Source organism: Rattus norvegicus, chromosome 9 (assembly GCF_021556685.1).
Source record: "Rattus norvegicus strain SHRSP/BbbUtx chromosome 9, alternate assembly SHRSP_T2T, whole genome shotgun sequence".
Lineage (NCBI taxonomy): Eukaryota > Metazoa > Chordata > Mammalia > Rodentia > Muridae > Rattus > Rattus norvegicus.
The window spans coordinates 51,050,284-51,068,356 of record NC_141542.1 but is presented as its reverse complement, the minus strand read 5'-3'; the positions used below and the strand labels follow the sequence as shown (position 1 = coordinate 51,068,356).

General features: G+C 43.8%; 1 protein-coding gene across 10 annotated transcripts in view; it reads left to right on the top strand.

Moving 5' to 3' along the window:
- Prim2 (DNA primase subunit 2) overlaps positions 1 to 18,073 on the top strand; it is a 212,175-nt gene that overhangs the window by 14,823 nt on the left and 179,279 nt on the right. For 9 of the 10 annotated variants that reach the window (XM_087565140.1, XM_087565144.1, XM_087565143.1 and 6 more), the window contains 2 exons: positions 40 to 119; positions 1,512 to 1,632. In XM_087565140.1, the coding sequence (XP_087421266.1) occupies positions 40 to 119; positions 1,512 to 1,632 (201 nt within the window). Of the gene's footprint in view, positions 1 to 39; positions 120 to 1,511; positions 1,633 to 10,928; positions 10,998 to 18,073 lie in introns of those variants that run through there. The other variant, XM_087565145.1, reaches the window with a different exon arrangement.

Below are 18,073 nucleotides of genomic sequence, written 5' to 3'. Positions count from 1 at the left end.
TCTAATGCATTCATTGGTTTGCGCGGCCTTATTTTCAAGGAGAACCTGGAGGATGAGTACGAGCCTCGGAGGAGGGACCACATCTCCCACTTCATCCTGCGCCTCGCTTACTGCCAGTCGTGAGTATGCACCTGCACCCTGACTGACGCTGCTTTGACCTCACGGGTTACAGACTTGTGCTTACCTGTTTCTGAAATGACCGTAGAAAAACTCAGAATAACATCGGTGAAAACAGCATGCCATAGGCTGAATATGGTTGCGCATTCTTTGAATTAAGTTGTTTTACTGGAAAATACTGAAAATAAATTGGTGGTACCTCATGATGGGGGTCTACCTTTTGGGGATTTAAATTTATAAGGGACTTCATTAGGAAAGCTACCTTTTGATACTATTTCAAGAAAAATTTGCAATATTACTAATAAGCATTCATTCAAACATGCTTTTGAATTTGGAAAAAGTCCTAATTGAATATGTAAGAGCTTATTACATTTCAGCAATTTTCAGCCAGTAGCTGGTTAATTATGACTCAATGCTGCCACTCAGAGGTAGAACTAGGTAATTGCGTCTTTTGCAGTTTAACGTTTTTCACCCTTGCTAATTCTTGGTCAAATATCAGAGCTATGGTTGGTTGTTTTCATTAGTGGGTTATGAGTTGAGAATCTTGAATTGTTTCTTCTCTCAAGAGCATAAATGACAGCATTTTTTTGGCTTGAAGCTTGAGACCTAGAGTTTTGGCTTCATAAGGAAGACATATGTGGTTCCTATAAACTAAATTATTGGCAGTCCGTGAAAGCCATCTCCCAGAAGTGAAACTACATTTTACATGCGGTAGTTGCAGTATAACGTGAATAGCACTCTCACGGATTAGATTGTTTTTACTTTGTCTTTAAAATATTGAAGTTTGCCGTGTATACTTTGAGTTGACAAAGTGTACACGTGATCATCTGTTCAGAGGTAAAATTACTTTTTTTTTTCTTCTTCTTCTTCTCCTTCTTCTTCTTTTTTCTTCTTTTCTTCTTTTCCTTTTTCTTTTTTTCGGAGCTGGGGACCGAACCCAGGGCCTTGCGTTTGCTAGGCAAGCGTTCTACCACTGAGCTAAATCCCCAACCCTGTAAAAGACTTTTAAGACTTTGGCATTTTTCCCTGACATGGACAAAGCCACCTCTGAAGAAGGAGTGCCTTATTTCCCAATGTAACTGGCCCTGAAAGGTTAAATGAGCTATTATGTATGTTATTTGGTGATTGTGCAGGTTTCCTGAAAATGTCCTGCATTTAACCCTTTTTATAACACTCCTGGGCCTCCGACTGACCCAGCGGGTTTTAGCGCTCACATCCTGTGTCAGGCACACCTGGTGGTGCCGTGCTGTCCTCCTTGCTGCAGGGAGAACTCGTCTGTCCCTCTCTGCCCTCTTGGCATCTGGCTGGCCTTGAGTATTGATTGTTTCAGAAGATCCCCGGAGTCTATGACCACCGGGTCACTCATTGCGCTCCTATCTCTGTTTCTGTTTCAGGGAAGATCTTAGACGGTGGTTTATTCAACAGGAGATGGATCTGCTTCGGTTCCGATTCAGTATTTTACCCAAGGATAAAGTCCAGAGTTTCTTGAAGGATACTCACTTGCATTTTGAGGCTGTAAGTGTGCTGCCCTCTCTCCCTCTGTGTGTGTGTGTGTGTGTGTGTGTGTGTGTGTGTGTGTTTCTCACTTTCCCCTCCCTTTGTTTTCATTTTTGTGAGTCCGGGTCTTCCTGTACAGCCCAGGCTCAGTCTTGGGGTGGTTTCCGTGCCTTTGAGTACTGAGCACTGGGCTTACAGGCGAGCCACTGTGCCTGGCTTGTAAAATACTGGCTCCTTTTGAGTGCAATACTGTAAGTGGAGTACCCTTTATTAGGTGCCCTGCTCAAAGACCAGCTGATAGCAAGCAATACTTAAAAGCCGGTGAAGTCTAGAGAAGGTCTTGTTTCACTCTTCAAGTCAGTTGATTGTCAAATCCGTTTGGATAGATTTAAGAAATAGTTTTTGCAGGTGAGTCTGAAGCGAACTACATTTCGCCATTATATGAGACAGAAATGTTGGGGAAATTTGGCACGGAGAAGTACTGTGGCTAGAAGAAGAAAGACGTCTTAGGTGCATCTGTGCTGCTGTCAAAGAAAGATTGTTTCTGGCAAGTTCCAGCAATCAGGTGGAAGTGGGGCTGTTTAGGTCTTTGGTGTCGGTGTAAGGCCCATGTCCTGTCTGCAGGCACCTCCCTGGCAAGGCTTCCTATAAGCCAGTGCCACCAAGAGGACAGAGGTACTTGTGTTGTCTGAACTCAATTTCCCCACCTACTGCTACACTTCTGAGGAGAGTCAACGATCAGTGTCTGCTAGGGAGGTGCTTTTCCTCTTAATGTACCCCTACATTACACTCCCCATGTGGGGTTACCTGGGAAGTGTCAAACACAGGATCATTGGACCCAAACCTAGTGCTTCCCCCTTGATCGTAACTTTGGCCCTTGGTGAAGTTCACTAATGCTGTTACCAAGTTAATTTATGTTTAAGGAAAGATGTATTTTATTTTAGTCATGTTTTACACCTGTGTCTGTGCGTGGGATGTGCACGTGACTGTGGAGGCTAGAGGCCCCGGATTCCTGCAACTGGAGTTCCAGGCAATTGGGAACTCCCTGACTTGGGTACTGGGAATCAGACCCAGGTCCCATGGAGGAGCAGTTTGTGTTCTTAACTGCCAAGTCATCTCTAGCTTTATCTTTTTCTTAGAAATAGCTTTTTAGGGGTTGGGGATTTAGCTCAGTGGTAGAGCGCTTGCCTAGGAAGCGCAAGGCCCTGGGTTCGGTCCCCAGCTCTGAAAAAAAAAAAAAAAAAAAAAAAAAAAAGAAATAGCTTTTTAAAACTAAGCTATTATTGAAAGAGTTGGTTTCTATTGGAAGATTGAAAAAAAGTCGTCCGGATGCCTTTTTTTTTTTTAAAGTTTTAATGTTTGACTCTAGAATATCCGAACACATCGCCGTGTATACTTTAAAAGAGTAATGTGTGGGTGCTGGAGAGGTAGCTCAGTGAAGGGCATTTGCTGCTGTCATAGAGTATTGGGGTTCGCAACTGCTTGTAACTAATCAGTTCCAAGGGGTCTAAAGCCTTTTTTCTGGGCTGCTTGGGCACCAGGTACACATGTAGTCCTCATACATACATGCAGGCATTTCTACATACATGTAAAATAAAAATAAATCCTAACCATATGTCCTTATTGAAATGGAATTCATATATTTTGACATGCTTTTAAAGTGATTGTTTAAGTGTGATCAGTCATCACCACTGTCTAATTGGGACCTTTTTATTATCTTCAGAACAAGACCTCATACCCACCAGCAGTTACTCCCTGTGCTAATTAGCTTTCTGTGCTGTGCAGTTACCTTTGAAGACGAAGGTGGGAAGACTTATTTTGGTACACAGCATTAGTGACCATGGCCCCTGTGCTCTGGCTCTACCGTTCGTGAATCTGTGGTTGGGTGAGGCAGAGCACAGTGGTGGAGGGGGGTGGTGACAGGGAGCTGCTCCCCTGAGGGGAGCCAGAAATCCTGAGATACTGCGATGGGTCAAGGCAAGATAAACCCACTAGAAGCTGGGCATGGTGATTTGTATTTGTAATTATGGAAACAGGACCACCAGGGTTCAAGGGATCCTTGGCTACATGACAAGACAAGCCTGCATGACATGGGACTCACCTTAAAAAGAAACCCAAAAGATTTTCCACAGGTCCTCCTTGGTGTCATTGTTCCTCCATTTTGCATCAGGAGGAGAGGCAGTACTGTAAATCATGTGTTTGCCTTGATGGAGAGACATGTACGGGGAAAGGACTGGTTAATTGTTTTGCACAGACTCTTCTCTTAAATTCACTTTTGTTTAGGTTGCCCTGCTGATGTTGTTGGGTTGGGTAAAGTCTAGAGAAGGCAGTGTCTGGTACTCTGGTCTTTTCCTTATCCCGTCTGGTACTCTGTGCTTTTGACCCATCCGGTTGTGATGGTCCTTATTTTCATTTGATTTAAACTTGAGCTTCTCATGGCTAGCAGATGCTGGATCTTCATGCCCGCAGGACATGAAAATGTACAAAAAAGAAGATCAGATATGTTGTTACTATTTGTTTCACTAGCTTGGATGTTACATTTCTGAGAAGGATTAGAAATGATGAAGTATTGTCTCCGAGGATTATTTTGGATTTCTCATAACTGAATTGATTGACTTGATCTTGAGTCAAAACCAAGGTACCTGGGCATCCTCCAGCAGACTGTAGCAGTTTCTTCAGTTGGTCACTTAGGAAAAGGTCAGGCTATGACAGCGTCAGCCTCAGACTCAATCTCTGGTGTTCCAGCCTGGAGCCCAACAACAGTTTGTAATACGCTTGGATGTTTTTCAGACTTCTTAGGATAATTCTTTTCAAATGGTAGTGGATCTAAAGGCTGGAGACTTTATTTGCAGTAGCAGAATGTCAGGGACAAGGAGGGAGGATTGTTTCTGGGTGACACAGACTAGGTCTAATGTATCCTAGAAGGATGCACATGCCCTTGTGCTCAAGGAAGTGAGAGCTTTGGGAAGAAGACCAGTGAGACTAGAACCTCATTGCTTGGCTTCCTCAAAACAGACACACATAGAGATTTGATGGTTTATGTTTGGTTAGTTTAAAATGACTTTCTCACCTTACATCTGGCACTTAAGATTTATTATCGCTTATTTCAAACACTTTATCGTTTTTATCTTACCATTTTTATCTTAGGTAATGTCTCATGTCACTTTGTGGGTGCATGTGCCTGTGTGCGTGTGCCTGCCTGCGTGCGTGCGTGTGTATGTGTGTGTGTGTGTGTGTGTGTGTGTGTTAGGTGTTGAACACCCGTGGAGGTCAGAGGACAACTGTTTGATGGGAGTTGGCTCTTTTCTTCCACCCTATTGGCTGGCATCGAACTCAGGTTGTCAGGCATGGTAGTCAAAGCTTAATTCCTTATTTGTTACTGAAAATGTCATTTATGCGTTTCTTCTTTTTTCTTTTTTCTTTTTTCTTTTTTTTTTTTTTTCAGAGCTGGGGACCAGGGCCTAACCACTGAGCTAAATCCCCAACCCCGTTTATGCATTTCTTAGAAGCATTTTTTTAACTTAACAGTGAAACATTGACTTAATCTTTACATATGTGGATTTTGTTTTTGTTTTGTTTTTGATACAGGATTTCTCTGTGTTGTCTTGGCTGTCCTGGAACTCACTGTGTAGACCAAGCTGGCCTTGAACTCAGAGATCTGCATACCTCTGCCTTCTAAGTGCTGGGACTAAAGGAGTTCACCACCATGCCTGGCTCATCTGTACATCTGTAGAATTTTAAAATGTTGCTGTCATTCACACACACACACACACACGTGCGCGCACACCATTGTTTTCTAGGTATTTACAAGTTGGCTCTGAGATAGTTGTGGGTTTCTGAGCATTTCTGATTCATGCAGTGTTTACATTGCTGACTGGTGTATTTAAGTGGCTGTATTTCTTTTGGCATGCGCACTAATTGTGGTCAACTTCATTTCTTTTACTTAACTATGGGATACTATTTGCCCAATATATATTACAATCCTTGGTCCTCTTGCTGTAAACCTATATTTATTAATAGCCTGCCTAGTGACTGCAGTATGGTGCCCACAGATCGGAGAGTTCTGTTCTTTTTATATCTTTGACACAGTGTATGCTTCTGTGAGTACAAATCTAGTGATAAAATGGAGGCAGGACATGAAGATGTGGGAGAAGAACAGGCAGGAGAATACAACTCTTCTTTACAACTTTTTTGAAAACAACTTTTTATTTTACGTGAATGGCTGCTGGCCTGCATGTATGTCTGTGTACCACATGTGTCCCTTGTCTGCAGAGACCAGAAGAGGGCTACAGACCCCGGGGAACAGGAGTTACAGAGAGTTCTTATTCCATCCTGTGGGTGCTGGGAGTTGAACCGGGCTCCTAACTGCCGGGTCATCTTGATGGCCCTTTAACAGTTTAAAGTATTGTTTAAATTATAAATATTTTAAAATGTTCATGCAATACATCTTGGTCATATTCTTTGCCCTTTTTGCTGCCCACCCAACTTCATAATATTTCTTTCTTTTAAAAAAGGGGGAAAAAAAGTACACACAAAAGAGACACACACGTAAATCCCCCTTTCAAACAAAACAGCCACGAGGATCCCCACAAGGAGTGTGTTTGTGTTGGCCAACGGCTCCTGAGCATGTGGCTCCTGAGCATGTAGCCTGCGCAGGGCTGCGGTTGATATCCCATGTCACTCCTCTGAAGGAAAATGACTTCCCTTTCCCAGCAGGTAACAATGACAAAATAGCTTCTTGGTTAGAGGTGGGGCTAACGTGGGATCACTTTCCTTTCTCTCTGTTTTGGGTGCACATCTATGTACCGTGTGTGCAAGCCCTTGGAGGCAGTGGATACTCTGGGGATGGAGCTGTAAGTGATTTCGAGCTGCCGTGTGGGTGCTGGGAGCCAAACCTAGATCCCCTGCATCGCTTGTCTCCAGTGCCCAGGCCCCTTCCTAAAAGTCAGCTCAGTTACACTCTTGCTCTCACAGTGGTTTGCAACTGAACAACTGGAAGGACCAACCTTGTATGTGTGCAGCTGGGCAGGCAGGGTGGGTAACTTGTGTTAGAGAGCAGGAGAGAGCTTGTGGAGCTTCCAGCTGGCCGTGGCCTGTTTATCTCTGTATATAATTGTCAACAGTCACAGCGGGCACTCCTTTGTAGTAATACCGTAGAATTCAGAGAATTTGGGTTTTCCTGATAGAGGTACAGATTTACATTCTGTTCATAAGGTAGCTTAAATCTAGACATTGCCAATATGTGGAATTTCAAGCTGAATTAGTTACCCTTGAACTAAATATTCAAACATTTTCAAACTACCTTGTGGCAGTCACATATTTTTTAAAGTTTTGTTTTCATGTAGTTTCAAAATATGAAATCTTTAGAGCCACGTTGTTTGATTCTTATGTCTACAACTCTGCCCTTGGAAATAGGACCTTAAATTAGTGGAAGTTTCCCACGTATAAGGTATGTCCTAAATGTTACAATATAATAGATAAATGTATATGTAGTGTTAAGTATTAATTAAAAGTATTGTGAGATATTGTTCATGCTTTCTGAAGCTATTTTGAAATAGATACTGAAGTGAAATATGTTATATTTTCACTTTAATCTTCATAAACTTTCACCTTTTCCGCAAATGCCCTAAAAGCTCAGTCCTCTTTGGTTGCAGTCATGAGTGCTAGGTTAGTTTGAAGTCCAGGTCAGATTGGCTGGTCCTAGATCATTTGGAGAACGACTTGTGAGAGTGGAGTCGGATGTGCAGCTGGCTGTGATGGCACGTGCCTGGAACCCCAGCATTTAGTCAGGGGCAGGAGGACAGCAAGTCACAAGACCAGCCTGGGTCACAGTGAGTTCCAGGACTGGCAGGACCACTCAGTGAGACTGTCACTAATGGCATGTAAAAAGTGGAAGAGAAAAGGAAAAAGGAAAAGATTGTTCTCAGTGATCCTGGAGGTAATCTTGGTTCCAGAGCATGAGGAAGCAGCTGTAGCAGTTGCTCACTAGTAGGACCTGCGGCTGCGGATTTGCCCTGCTGTGCTGACCCTCTGAGGGTGTGATAACAGGGCATCTGTGTCTCCGTTTTGGGTATACTGCCATTATGTCTTTGTCTGGGTGGCTTTCTCTTGCCGTTGATCCTCTGTGGCTTTGTTCTGTTGCTTATCTCTGTTAAGTCCGCTGTCCTGGGCCCCTGTGTTGAAGCAGAGAATCTTCTACTCTACTGGAACAGAACCTTTCACATACTTGCTTCTTTGGGCGATTCAAGGGTTAGGATTACTTTGTAAGTAATAGGAAACAGAACTGTATCCAAACTTGCATGGGGTCCCCATTTCCCAGGAGGATGGGGATAGAGTCTGCATTACCTAGAGAGATGTAACGAGAGGAAGCTAGTCACCGACGTTCGCTGGGTCTACTAAGCTGAGTGCCTTTTGTGGCTTATGTAATGTAACTCTCCCAACAGCCCCACAAGGAGTCTGAAGATCAGGGCGGTTAGGAGTTTCCCCAGCTCGTATGTGGGTGCTGGGGATCTGAACTCATCTTTATGTTTGTGTGGAACACTTTCTCCTCAGCCCCTTTTGCCTACTCAAGATCGTTTTTGGATGGGTTAGTTCACAATGGTTTACTCATGTAATATTCAAGGATCACTGTGAACTGAAAGCTGAGTGCTAAATGTGCTCCAGTTGGGAATCATCAAGTTCAGTCCATCAGGCGTAGAACAGTTAAGGACTTGAACAGATTTTCCTCTTTGCTCATAAGAAAGAGATATTGTCAAGGGGGTTTCCTGGTTGTTGCACACCGTGCTTTTTAGAATGGCTTGTTGGCTAGTCTAGGGGTCCTGGACTATATTTTCCCCAACGGTCCATCTAGACATCTTCGTGGTAGTTTTGGAGTTATGGTTGGAAGATTCTTCAGGCATTAGGAGACAGGAAGCTGGAGTGTCTATAGTGTACTAGATATGTCTATGTAGTGGACCTTCCTCATGTGTTCCTTGATGTTTTATGTTTATGCGTTAACTTCTCAACCATACCTTTTCCAGTTGAGCACCAAACATTGTTATGTAAGTCAGCATGAAGTGCTTAGCTCTGTGCTTTGCTTTGGGATTGTAGCTAGCTTTGTAGCGTATTTTAAGTGTTAATGCATTTAAAGTAGGGCAGCTTCGAGTCTGACAGAGCTGAGAACCACCCTGGGCTTGCAGGTCTCCTGTGATCCTCAGTTGTACTGTCTTAACTGAATGATATTAAAGGAGCCAGCATTCCACATGCGTCGTTTTTATACTGTGAGTTCTAGAGGGAAGCTCTCCTATTCCTTGTGAGACATCATCTTAAGTTTAACTCCCAGGCTCACGTCCTTCTGAGCACAGGACACATTTGACCAAGAGTCAGAAGTGGCATGGCAGTAGGGCTCTTTTGGGTTCTCTTTCGTAGGCAGGTGAAAGCTCTTTGCTGTGCTGAATGCTCATGTCTCAGTTCCAGTGGAGTGGGAGAGCCAGCTTCCTGCTGAGAAAGTCTCAAGACCGGCTGTGTGTTCTCAGGCCCTTTGGAAGGACAGTCCTGTTCCCTTGGAGACTTCCTCTCACTGCACGTGGTAACGAAAATGCCTTTCTCCTGGGATTACACCACCCACAGAGAGGCTTCTGGTCTCCTGGCTCCTTTAATGTGTTTTTGGGTCATGGGTCTCTCGTCATGCTCTCTACGTAGCCAAGGATGATGTTCAACTTCTGCTTTTCCCAAGTGCTGGGTCTATAGTATACAACCCCATATGCAGTTTTACACAGTGCTGAGCTTCATGAATGCTGGGCAAACACTCGAGCAACTGGACTGTGCCCCCGGACTGTAAATATTCTTAAAATTGTCTCTGGTTCTGACATAAACTAGCCAGTCTGGAACAACAGTAGTCATCAAAAGAACATCGAATGGTTTTGGTGGGTGAGGTGGGTTGGTGGATAAAGGCTCTTGCCACGAGTCTGATGGTCTGAGCTTGCTATCTGGGACTCATGCTGGGAGGAGAGAGCTGCAGATCTGATCTCCATGCACGCACCGTGGTATGTACCACCCTGCAACAGACAACCAGACAATTGTAATTTAAAAAACGATTGTGTGTGGTGACTTCTTAGAAAGCTGTTTTTTTTTTTTTTTTTTTTTTTTTTTGGTAATGTTTCAGTTGTTACTAGTGGTGGTGGTGGTGGTGGTGGTAATGGAGGGTTTCCGATCATAAACCATTGAAGATGTTGTGTTTGGAGTAGAGCTTCACAAACTTGACTTGTCTGTAGGCAGGTCCTGAAGATGAACTAAGGGAAGGATTGTTAGGGTTCTCTCTGGTTCCCCTGAGTGCCCGCTGGCCTCTGACGCTGGTCATCAGTGACTGTCTTTTCCATTGTGCTGCGTGCACAGTTCCTTATCTGTATCTCACTTCAGAGTCATTATCCCTCTAGAGGTCTAGACGTCACGTACTTTGTTTACGTCATGTTACTTTAAAGCTACATTCTTTTCAGCTACAAGAAATACTTTATATATTCCGATGTTCATCTTGGTTCTGGCAAAGTCTTATGACCACATGAGGTTAGGGAGAGAGAGGGGCAGGAGGGCATTGCTCAAGGTTTCTGGGGTGGAGCCACACAGATCTCTGTAGTCACCTAGGTTGAGACTCGAGGATGCAAAGGGAACAGAGCACTAGTGAGTCATTTCCAAGGGCGTTAGTGTCTGTGTTTGTTGAGTGAAGAACTGACCAAATGAAGAACTGAGGGTTAAATTGGTGTGGTAGCTTGTGAGCCTGAAGATTGGATGACTATTGGATATGAAGTTAGGCCAGTACAGAAGGCAGGGCAAGGGTAGTCTGATGTCAGCGATAGTGGGTGTCTTAGGGTTTCCACTGCTGTGAAGAGACACCATGACCACAGCAACTCTTAGAAAGGACAGTGTTTAACTGGGGCTGCCTCATAGGTTCAGGGGTTTCACTCGTAATCATCACGGCGGGAAGGACCATGGCAGTATGCAGGCAGATGTGGTGTTGGAGGAACTGAGAATGCTTCATCTTGATCAGAAGGCAGGCAGGAGATTACTGTCCTCCATACACAGCCAGGAGGCTTTGATTCCACACTTGGCGGGGCTTGATGAAACCTCAACAAGGCCACACCTCCTACTGGTGCCATTCCTTTGGGACCAAGCATTCAAACGCATGAGTGTCTGGGGCCAAACCTACTGAAACCACTGCAGTGGGGGATGTGAGAAGAGTCTGTTTTGGGACTGGGTGGTATGTCTGCTTGTTGAATGTTGTGGAATGTTGCTGTGAGTGCCAGTGGAGATGGGTGGTGGCAGTTCAGAATCTTAGGCTGAGCTTAGGAGGTTAAAGGTGAAATAGTGGAGTCAAAGTACCACACACAGCTGCTCTGAGACTGTGCAAAGTAAGGCTGCCAAGAGAGCAACAGAGAGGAGGGGGAGGGGGAGGGAGAGAGGGAGAGGAAGTATGAGCGAGTTCGAGGGAGCTGGGAAAATGAATTCAGCAGATTCTTACGATCCCAACTAACTTCCTTTAAAGCCTAGTTTTCCTTTACGGTGATAGTGAGTGGTGCGTGGTGGTACGTACTAACTCGCTTTTTAAGCACTTGGATTATGCAGATAGAAACTGAACTGATTCTAAGACCTCTAACTCCGGAAATGGTGTTAAATGTCAAAAGTGTCAGTGTGGTGGCCTAGCCTTTAATTGTAGCACCTGATCTACATCCTGAGTTTTAGACCATCCAGGGATACATACTGATACTCTGTCTCAAACGTAGCAAAACAAACATACAGTTAGACAATGGATCTTACAGCAGTGATACTTTTATTCATTCAGTTAGACTTCTAGGTTTCTGATTATTGGCCAATTCTATTTTAACACTAATTTGTTTGATGAATATGTATTTTGCTTTTGGGTATTTTTTATATAAGGTTTTCCATTGAAATATTTTAGTTAGTATATAGAAGAATGGGTTTCATAGTGCCAGTTTCTTACATATATGTCGTTGTGCCTTAGTCATATTTAATCTCCCTCAGAACCCTCCCTCCCCAGCCTCCCCACCTTCCTTTTGACTAAACCTCATTACCCTCCCTTAGAGTTCCCCTTAGAATGTTTGTGTGAGTGTGAGTGAGTGGGTGAGAAAGAGGAAGGGAGGGAGGGAGGGAGGGAGGGAGGGAGAAAGAGTGAGAAAGGGGGGTAGGGGGGAGAGAATGTGTGTTAATTTGGTTACTTCTAAATCTAGGGCCTGTACTTTTGAGAACGCATGCAGTATTTTCTTCTGTTTGGCTGTCTCTGGGCTTTCACACGCTCTTGCTGCAGACCCTGGCTCAGAGGTTCCACCTTCGTTGTTCCCTGTTTCTTATAAATCCCTTCACCTTTTGGGACTCAGAGGAGGGTTCTTCATTGAAGTGAAATGTTCTTATTTGGTGAGGTGGAGAGGGGTGAATGAGAGGTAATGATACTAAAATTGAAGATATTCTGACAGATTTTTTTTTTCCCCAAGAAGATGGGCTTCCAGAAACCCACTTGCTTTGGCAAGTTTCTTTCTTGGTTGGCAGGACTATTGTGCTCTAGCTGTGCCATTTGGGGGAGCCAGAGTACTGTAGTTACCTATGGTCCATTCCGTATATGAAAGAAATAGAGAAAGGAAGTTCAGACTCTGCAGGGGTGTGTGCGTGTGTGTGTGCATGTGTGTTTGTATGTGTGTGTGTGTACTATGAGTGTATGTATGATGTGTGTGTGTATCTATGTGTTTATATGTGTGTGTGTGTACTATGAGTGTATGATGTATGTGTTTGTATCTATATGTGTGTGTACGTGTGTATGTGTGTGTGTCTGTACATGTGTATGGGTGTGTACTATGAGTATGTGTATGTGTGTACATGTATGTGTCTGTATGTGTGTGTGTGTATGTGTGTTCTCTTTCCATAGGAAATGGTTAGAAGGTTATTAAGTAGTAAACCCATTAAACGAAACACTCAGCAAACACATAACTTGAATTTTAACGTTTTCACTTGCGTCTTGGTTGTTCTGTTGATATCTTGAGAGCTAAGAGACATCAGTATTTTCAGATGAGCAGAATAAATGTCGTATCACATCGGAGCTGTAGTCACTCCAAATCCAAATGGATCCCTTGTCTCATTGAGGCTTGGGTTAAATACTAAAAATCTCAGCAGGCCTTAGAGTTTTCTGGTTAGTGAGCAGACTAATGTTTTCCAAGTGCATGTAGCAGAGCACTGCGTGTTATCTTAAAAGTATGGCCGCTAGAGTAAGTGCTTAGAACAGTTTTGGAAGTGTGTGGTTGATGGCAGACACCAGAGCTTGGGCTTGGACGAAGCTCCTCAGGGCACTGTCCACAGGAGTCTGCGTTTAGGAAGTAGAGCATTCACAGCTAGTTTTCTTGCCCTGGTTTTCCATCAGTCGTGAATTACATAAAATAGGTTATATTTTCCTTTCCTTTTCTTAGTATGTCCACAGAAAGATTAAATTTCTTTTATTTTTGCCACTTCTTTTGTGGTCAGACACGTGCGTGTGTGCACACTCAGGGCCTGCACTGCTGCAGTGCATTTTAGAGCGTGCTAACAACATGGTTTATTTCAGTCTCTCACAGGCTGTTGTCTGCTGTTCACAAATTTGTTTTTGAATTTTCTCCTTTCCTTCTTTGGAAAGAAGTTGGATTCTAGACTCGAAGTTCCCAGTTGAAGGCCAGGCTCCGTCTTTATGAGAGATGGAGCTTAATGTGGGTTAGACATGAAGTGGACTTTCTCCACCACCCTAAGCAGTTCCTGTTTTTACCCGGCCTCTGTATCAAGCTCAGTGCTTTACTCTGGTTAGTAAGCTTGGGTTTCTGGCCAGGTTACCGGAAGAAATATGCATTCCTTAAAAAATGAGTCTCTGAGAGACAAGCTGCTCCTGTGGTGTGTGTGTGTGTGTGTGTGTGTGTGTGTGTGTGTGTGTGTGTGAGAGAGAGAGAGAGAGAGAGAGAGAGAGAGAGGGAGAGAGAGAGAAAGAGAGAGAGACAGAGACAGAGAGAGAGACAGAGACAGACAGACAGAGAGACAGACAGAGAGAAAGAGAGGCCACTCAGCTCTGTATGGAAGTTTGGCTGCTTGCTTTCCTTCCCTGTGAGTGGGGATTGACAACAGCTTATTACAGGGGTTGCCTCCTCTGAGCTGTAAGGGCAGGGCTCCTCATTCTTCCCTCCCCCAGCTCTTTTTCCCTCCCTCCCTCCTGCTCTTGTTCCCTCCGTCTCTCTGCCCTTCCCCCTCCCTCCCCCTGCCATTTTTCTTTTTCTCTAAGAATGCTAATTGCTTTTATTTTGGCTGAAGTTGACTCTGGAGAGTTGATTTAAGGAAAAAAGATAATATTTTTTCTTTAGGGTTTTCTATTAATTTGTCCAGATGGACAGAACTAGGGTACATTTTATAAAATATTAACTTTTAAGAGGTGAAGATTAAGTTAAATTTATTTGTTTTTACTGTATATGCCGTAAAATTAGATAATTAATACAGCTTACAGAAGATAATCAAAATTTAGAGGAATTCTAACTGATGAATTCTGATTCACCTTCTAAAAACTAAGAAGGATTTGCCTAAATTATGTAAAATGCTAATTAAAGGGCTTAATTTGTTAATCATCTCAGTTTGATTAGAGGCAGATGCTGATTATCTAAGTGGACCTTTCAGAGATGACTTCCACTATAAAATCCACTTGTCACTCTAATTAAGACACTGACTGTGGAGTAGCATAGTTACTTGTGTACTAGTTATGAGGCTAAGGCCTGGCAGGGTAATCACAAGTGCTCTGCATTGGAGGGTAAAATGCCATGAAGAGTTTCACCGGCCTCAGGCTGGGGTGGAGATGCTTGCCTAGGTGCCTGGAGCCCAGGCTCCATTCGAAGCACCTCAGCAACTGGTTGTTGTTGCTCATGCCTCTGTAATCCTAGTAAGGGTAGAGGATCAGAAGTTCAAGACCATGCTATGCCACATAGTTGGGGCCCGATGGGATCTGGTTTAAGACCCTATCAAACCCAGAACAGAAGGAAGTGTCAAAAGAGCAGACTTGACCTTTCTCTTCTGTCTTTCACCGAGCTTCTTGGACTCCATCAGATTTCTGGTCTTACCTTTGTTAGTACTGTGGGGCCCTGTTTTTCTCTCTTCTGGTTTTCCTTCTGCTAAGACAGAGCAGCACACGGAGGCAGAGGTGGTCTTATGCGTGCATGCTGAAAGTGACACAGCGGGCTGGGGATTTAGCTCAGTGGTAGAGCGCTTACCTAGGAAGCGCAAGGCCCTGGGTTCAGTCCCCAGCTCCGAAAAAAAGAACCAAAAAAAAAAAAAAAAAAAAAGAAAGTGACACAGCTAGGGGAGTGCAGCCCACAGTCGTGTTCCAGGCTGTCCTTACTGGTAGCCAGATCTTCCTTCTACACAGCTAGGAGGCGGCAGGAACTGAGTTCATGTATGAGACTGGGAATATATGGCAAATACATTTTGTTAACTTGTCAGGATTAAGGCCCTAGTACAGTTTACAAAGCATTTAGAGTCCGGTGCACAGTAAGCACACAATAAGCTATTATCCATTGCTTTTACTGTGCTGCCTTTCACATAAGATTTATGTAAGATTGTGTGTGTGCATGTGCGTGTGTGCATAGACATTGGATGGAATTTATGTGCTCTATCTGTATGACAAGGTATATGAACTTCAGGGATGTAGCTGATAGAATTTGAAATCCTTCAGTCTTACAGTGAGTATAGATTTTATTTCAGCTCTTGCTTCTTTGCATGTTCTGTGGTGGTGCTGAATGCTAGATTAATAGTTGAACAGCTGGAGGACCTCAATCATGAGCACTTTTCTTTAACATATGTGTGTATTTGTACACATATGTTCTTAACAAAACAGGACAGGAACACTGATGTCAGTTACAACCCTTGTGTGTGGAGCTGGTCCCAGGGCCTTAGCTGGTGTTTGTAAGTAACTCTTCCTACTGTCCATTCTGTGTTCCCTCTCCCCCATTGGCAAGCACCTTTAACAATGAGACTTTCAGGGTACACAGGAAGGTTCATTTAAAGGCTTCTTGGTGCTGAGGATAGAAAGCAGGTTACAGTGGGACAGCATAAGGGCGGCCGAGTGCTCTTGGTTCTTTTCTCTGGCAGAGTAGTAATCTGGCCACAATTCTGTGCCTCCGTGCCTGTCAGGGTCTGCCCACCTCCACCCAACCTCACAGCCTCACTCTCACTCTTGGCATTGGGCTGTCAGGACTTCTTTCCAATTCATTATTCACCGTTAAGTGAGAATACACATATCTGTTTAACCTTTTCCAGTCTACTAGAGAGAGAGAGAGTGTGTGTGTGTGTGTGTGTGTGTGTGTGTGTGTGGTGCCCGCCTTTGTGTGGAGGCCACAGGAGAGTGCTGAGTATCCTGCTCTATGAGTCTGTACATTATTCCCTTGAGCTAGGCCTTTTACTGAAGGAACCTAGAGCTCCGTTGGAGACAGCAAGCCCAGGCAATCCCTGTCACCACCTCCCCCAACCACACCCCAATAGTGCTGGCATTGCAAAGCTCACAGGGTCACAGGGCCATACCCAGCTGTTTGCATGTGGGTCCCAGGATCCCATTTCAGGCCCTCATGCTTATATAACAAACACTCTTACCTACTGAGCCATTTCTCCAGCCTTACTCAACTGACTTCCTAGTCACTGTTTCATTCCAATCTATGGACGCTCTAAGGGTTGGAAATGCTTTGTTCTTTTGATCTTAAAGGCTTCTCTCTGTTTCTCACTTGTTACCAAACAATGCCCATCTTATAGAAAGTACTTAATATATGCTGGTTTAATGACGGGGTATGTAAGGGAATTAGCCACTTTCAGTTCAGTATGTGTGTGTGTTTGTACACTTGTGGAGGCCAGAGGAGGCTGGTAACTTTACCCAGAACAGAACCTAGGTTACTTTGGCTTCCCAGATCTATTTGGCTTTTGAGTATTTATTATGCAGTTATTCAATAGTCTGTAGTTTATTCTTCTTGTCTTAGTGTGTCAACAGCTATATAAGATGTACAGGTCAAGCTGGAGCAGATTAATATTTATTTCATTGCCAGAGGCTACATTTCTCCCCCCCATTCCCCCTTCCTCTTCTCCTTAGACCACTTTTTAAAATTGAAATCTTTGCAATTCCAAATTTATCTTCCTTGCTGATCCTTCCATGGTTATTTGTGCTGTGTTCTTTTTGTTCCTAGTAATAAATGCTTTTTACGCTAAAAAAAAAAAAAGATGTACAGTCAAGTGTCAGTATACAGTTTTTGAAGAGGCCTAAAAACTCAAGGTTGAATGACTTTCTGTTAACTGTATGTTTGTGGAAGGTAGAATGATTTAGCTGCATTAAAGCTTCCCAGGCAAACTCTAGAGAGGAGTAGGAATGTGATTCTGTAAATGTTGCAGAAGTTCGGGAACAGATTGTGATCTCCAGGGTGCACACGTGCAACACCCTGCACACACAGGAGCCTTTAAAAGCTGTCACCTTGTCCTGGGTTTCAGGGTAAGAGGATGCTTTGACTTCATACCTAGTCCCACTGCAATCTGGATTGTCTGGAATTTACAAAGGAGGTTTTTCAGTTTCATTGTATCGTGAAGCTTTCATGTTTAACAGTTTCTCAACGTGGTGGAGGTAAATGTGGGTTGGATTACATGTTACCTTGAAGTGTTAAATGAAAAGGAATGCACATTTTAAAGTACAAGTGTGGTAGCATAGGCTAGTGTGTGTTAGGAGTGTAATAGCCAAGCGTTTGGGAAGTGGTATATATGAACTAATGAACATTTTGCTTCCAGGAGACCACTTTGGCTGGTGTAGTGGATTAAAGTTGTTGCAGATTACACTGGAGCTGTAACTCAGAGGTTTCAGTTCTTACACAGAATGCTGTGGCACAGAGACACATGCTCACACAGAAATACCATAAAACCAGAATCCTTAAGATATACACAAAGGACCTGTAAGATTAAAAAAAAACAAAAAACCAAACCGAACCAAACCAACCAACCAATCAAACGAAGAAAACCATGCCCCAGCTTAACATCATGAGACAAAAGTTAGCTCAACAAACGTTGAGTTCCTTTTCTGTTGATATCTGCTGGGCGTGGCCCTAATCTTAAGAGCAGTTTGCTTCCCTAGTGAGACTCCTTTGAGGAAAACTAAATTTTCTTTTACACGTGACCATCGGAGACAGCTTCAGGATTAGGGATGGGGACCTGTGTTCACTTCATGCAGACCTGTACGTGCTCTGTGCCTGCCACCCCAGCTCATACGTGCCCTAACCCTGTTGTGTGTAGAAGGCCTTGATTCTTTGTCCTCCATCCCCTTGGACTCTTACACGCCTTACGCCTCTTCTTCCTAAGGATTCCCTGAACCCTGAGGGGAGGGATTTGATGGAGATATCCCATTTAGGTGAATGTTCCAAGGTCTCTCACTACATCATGTCTGGCTGTGTGTCTTCGC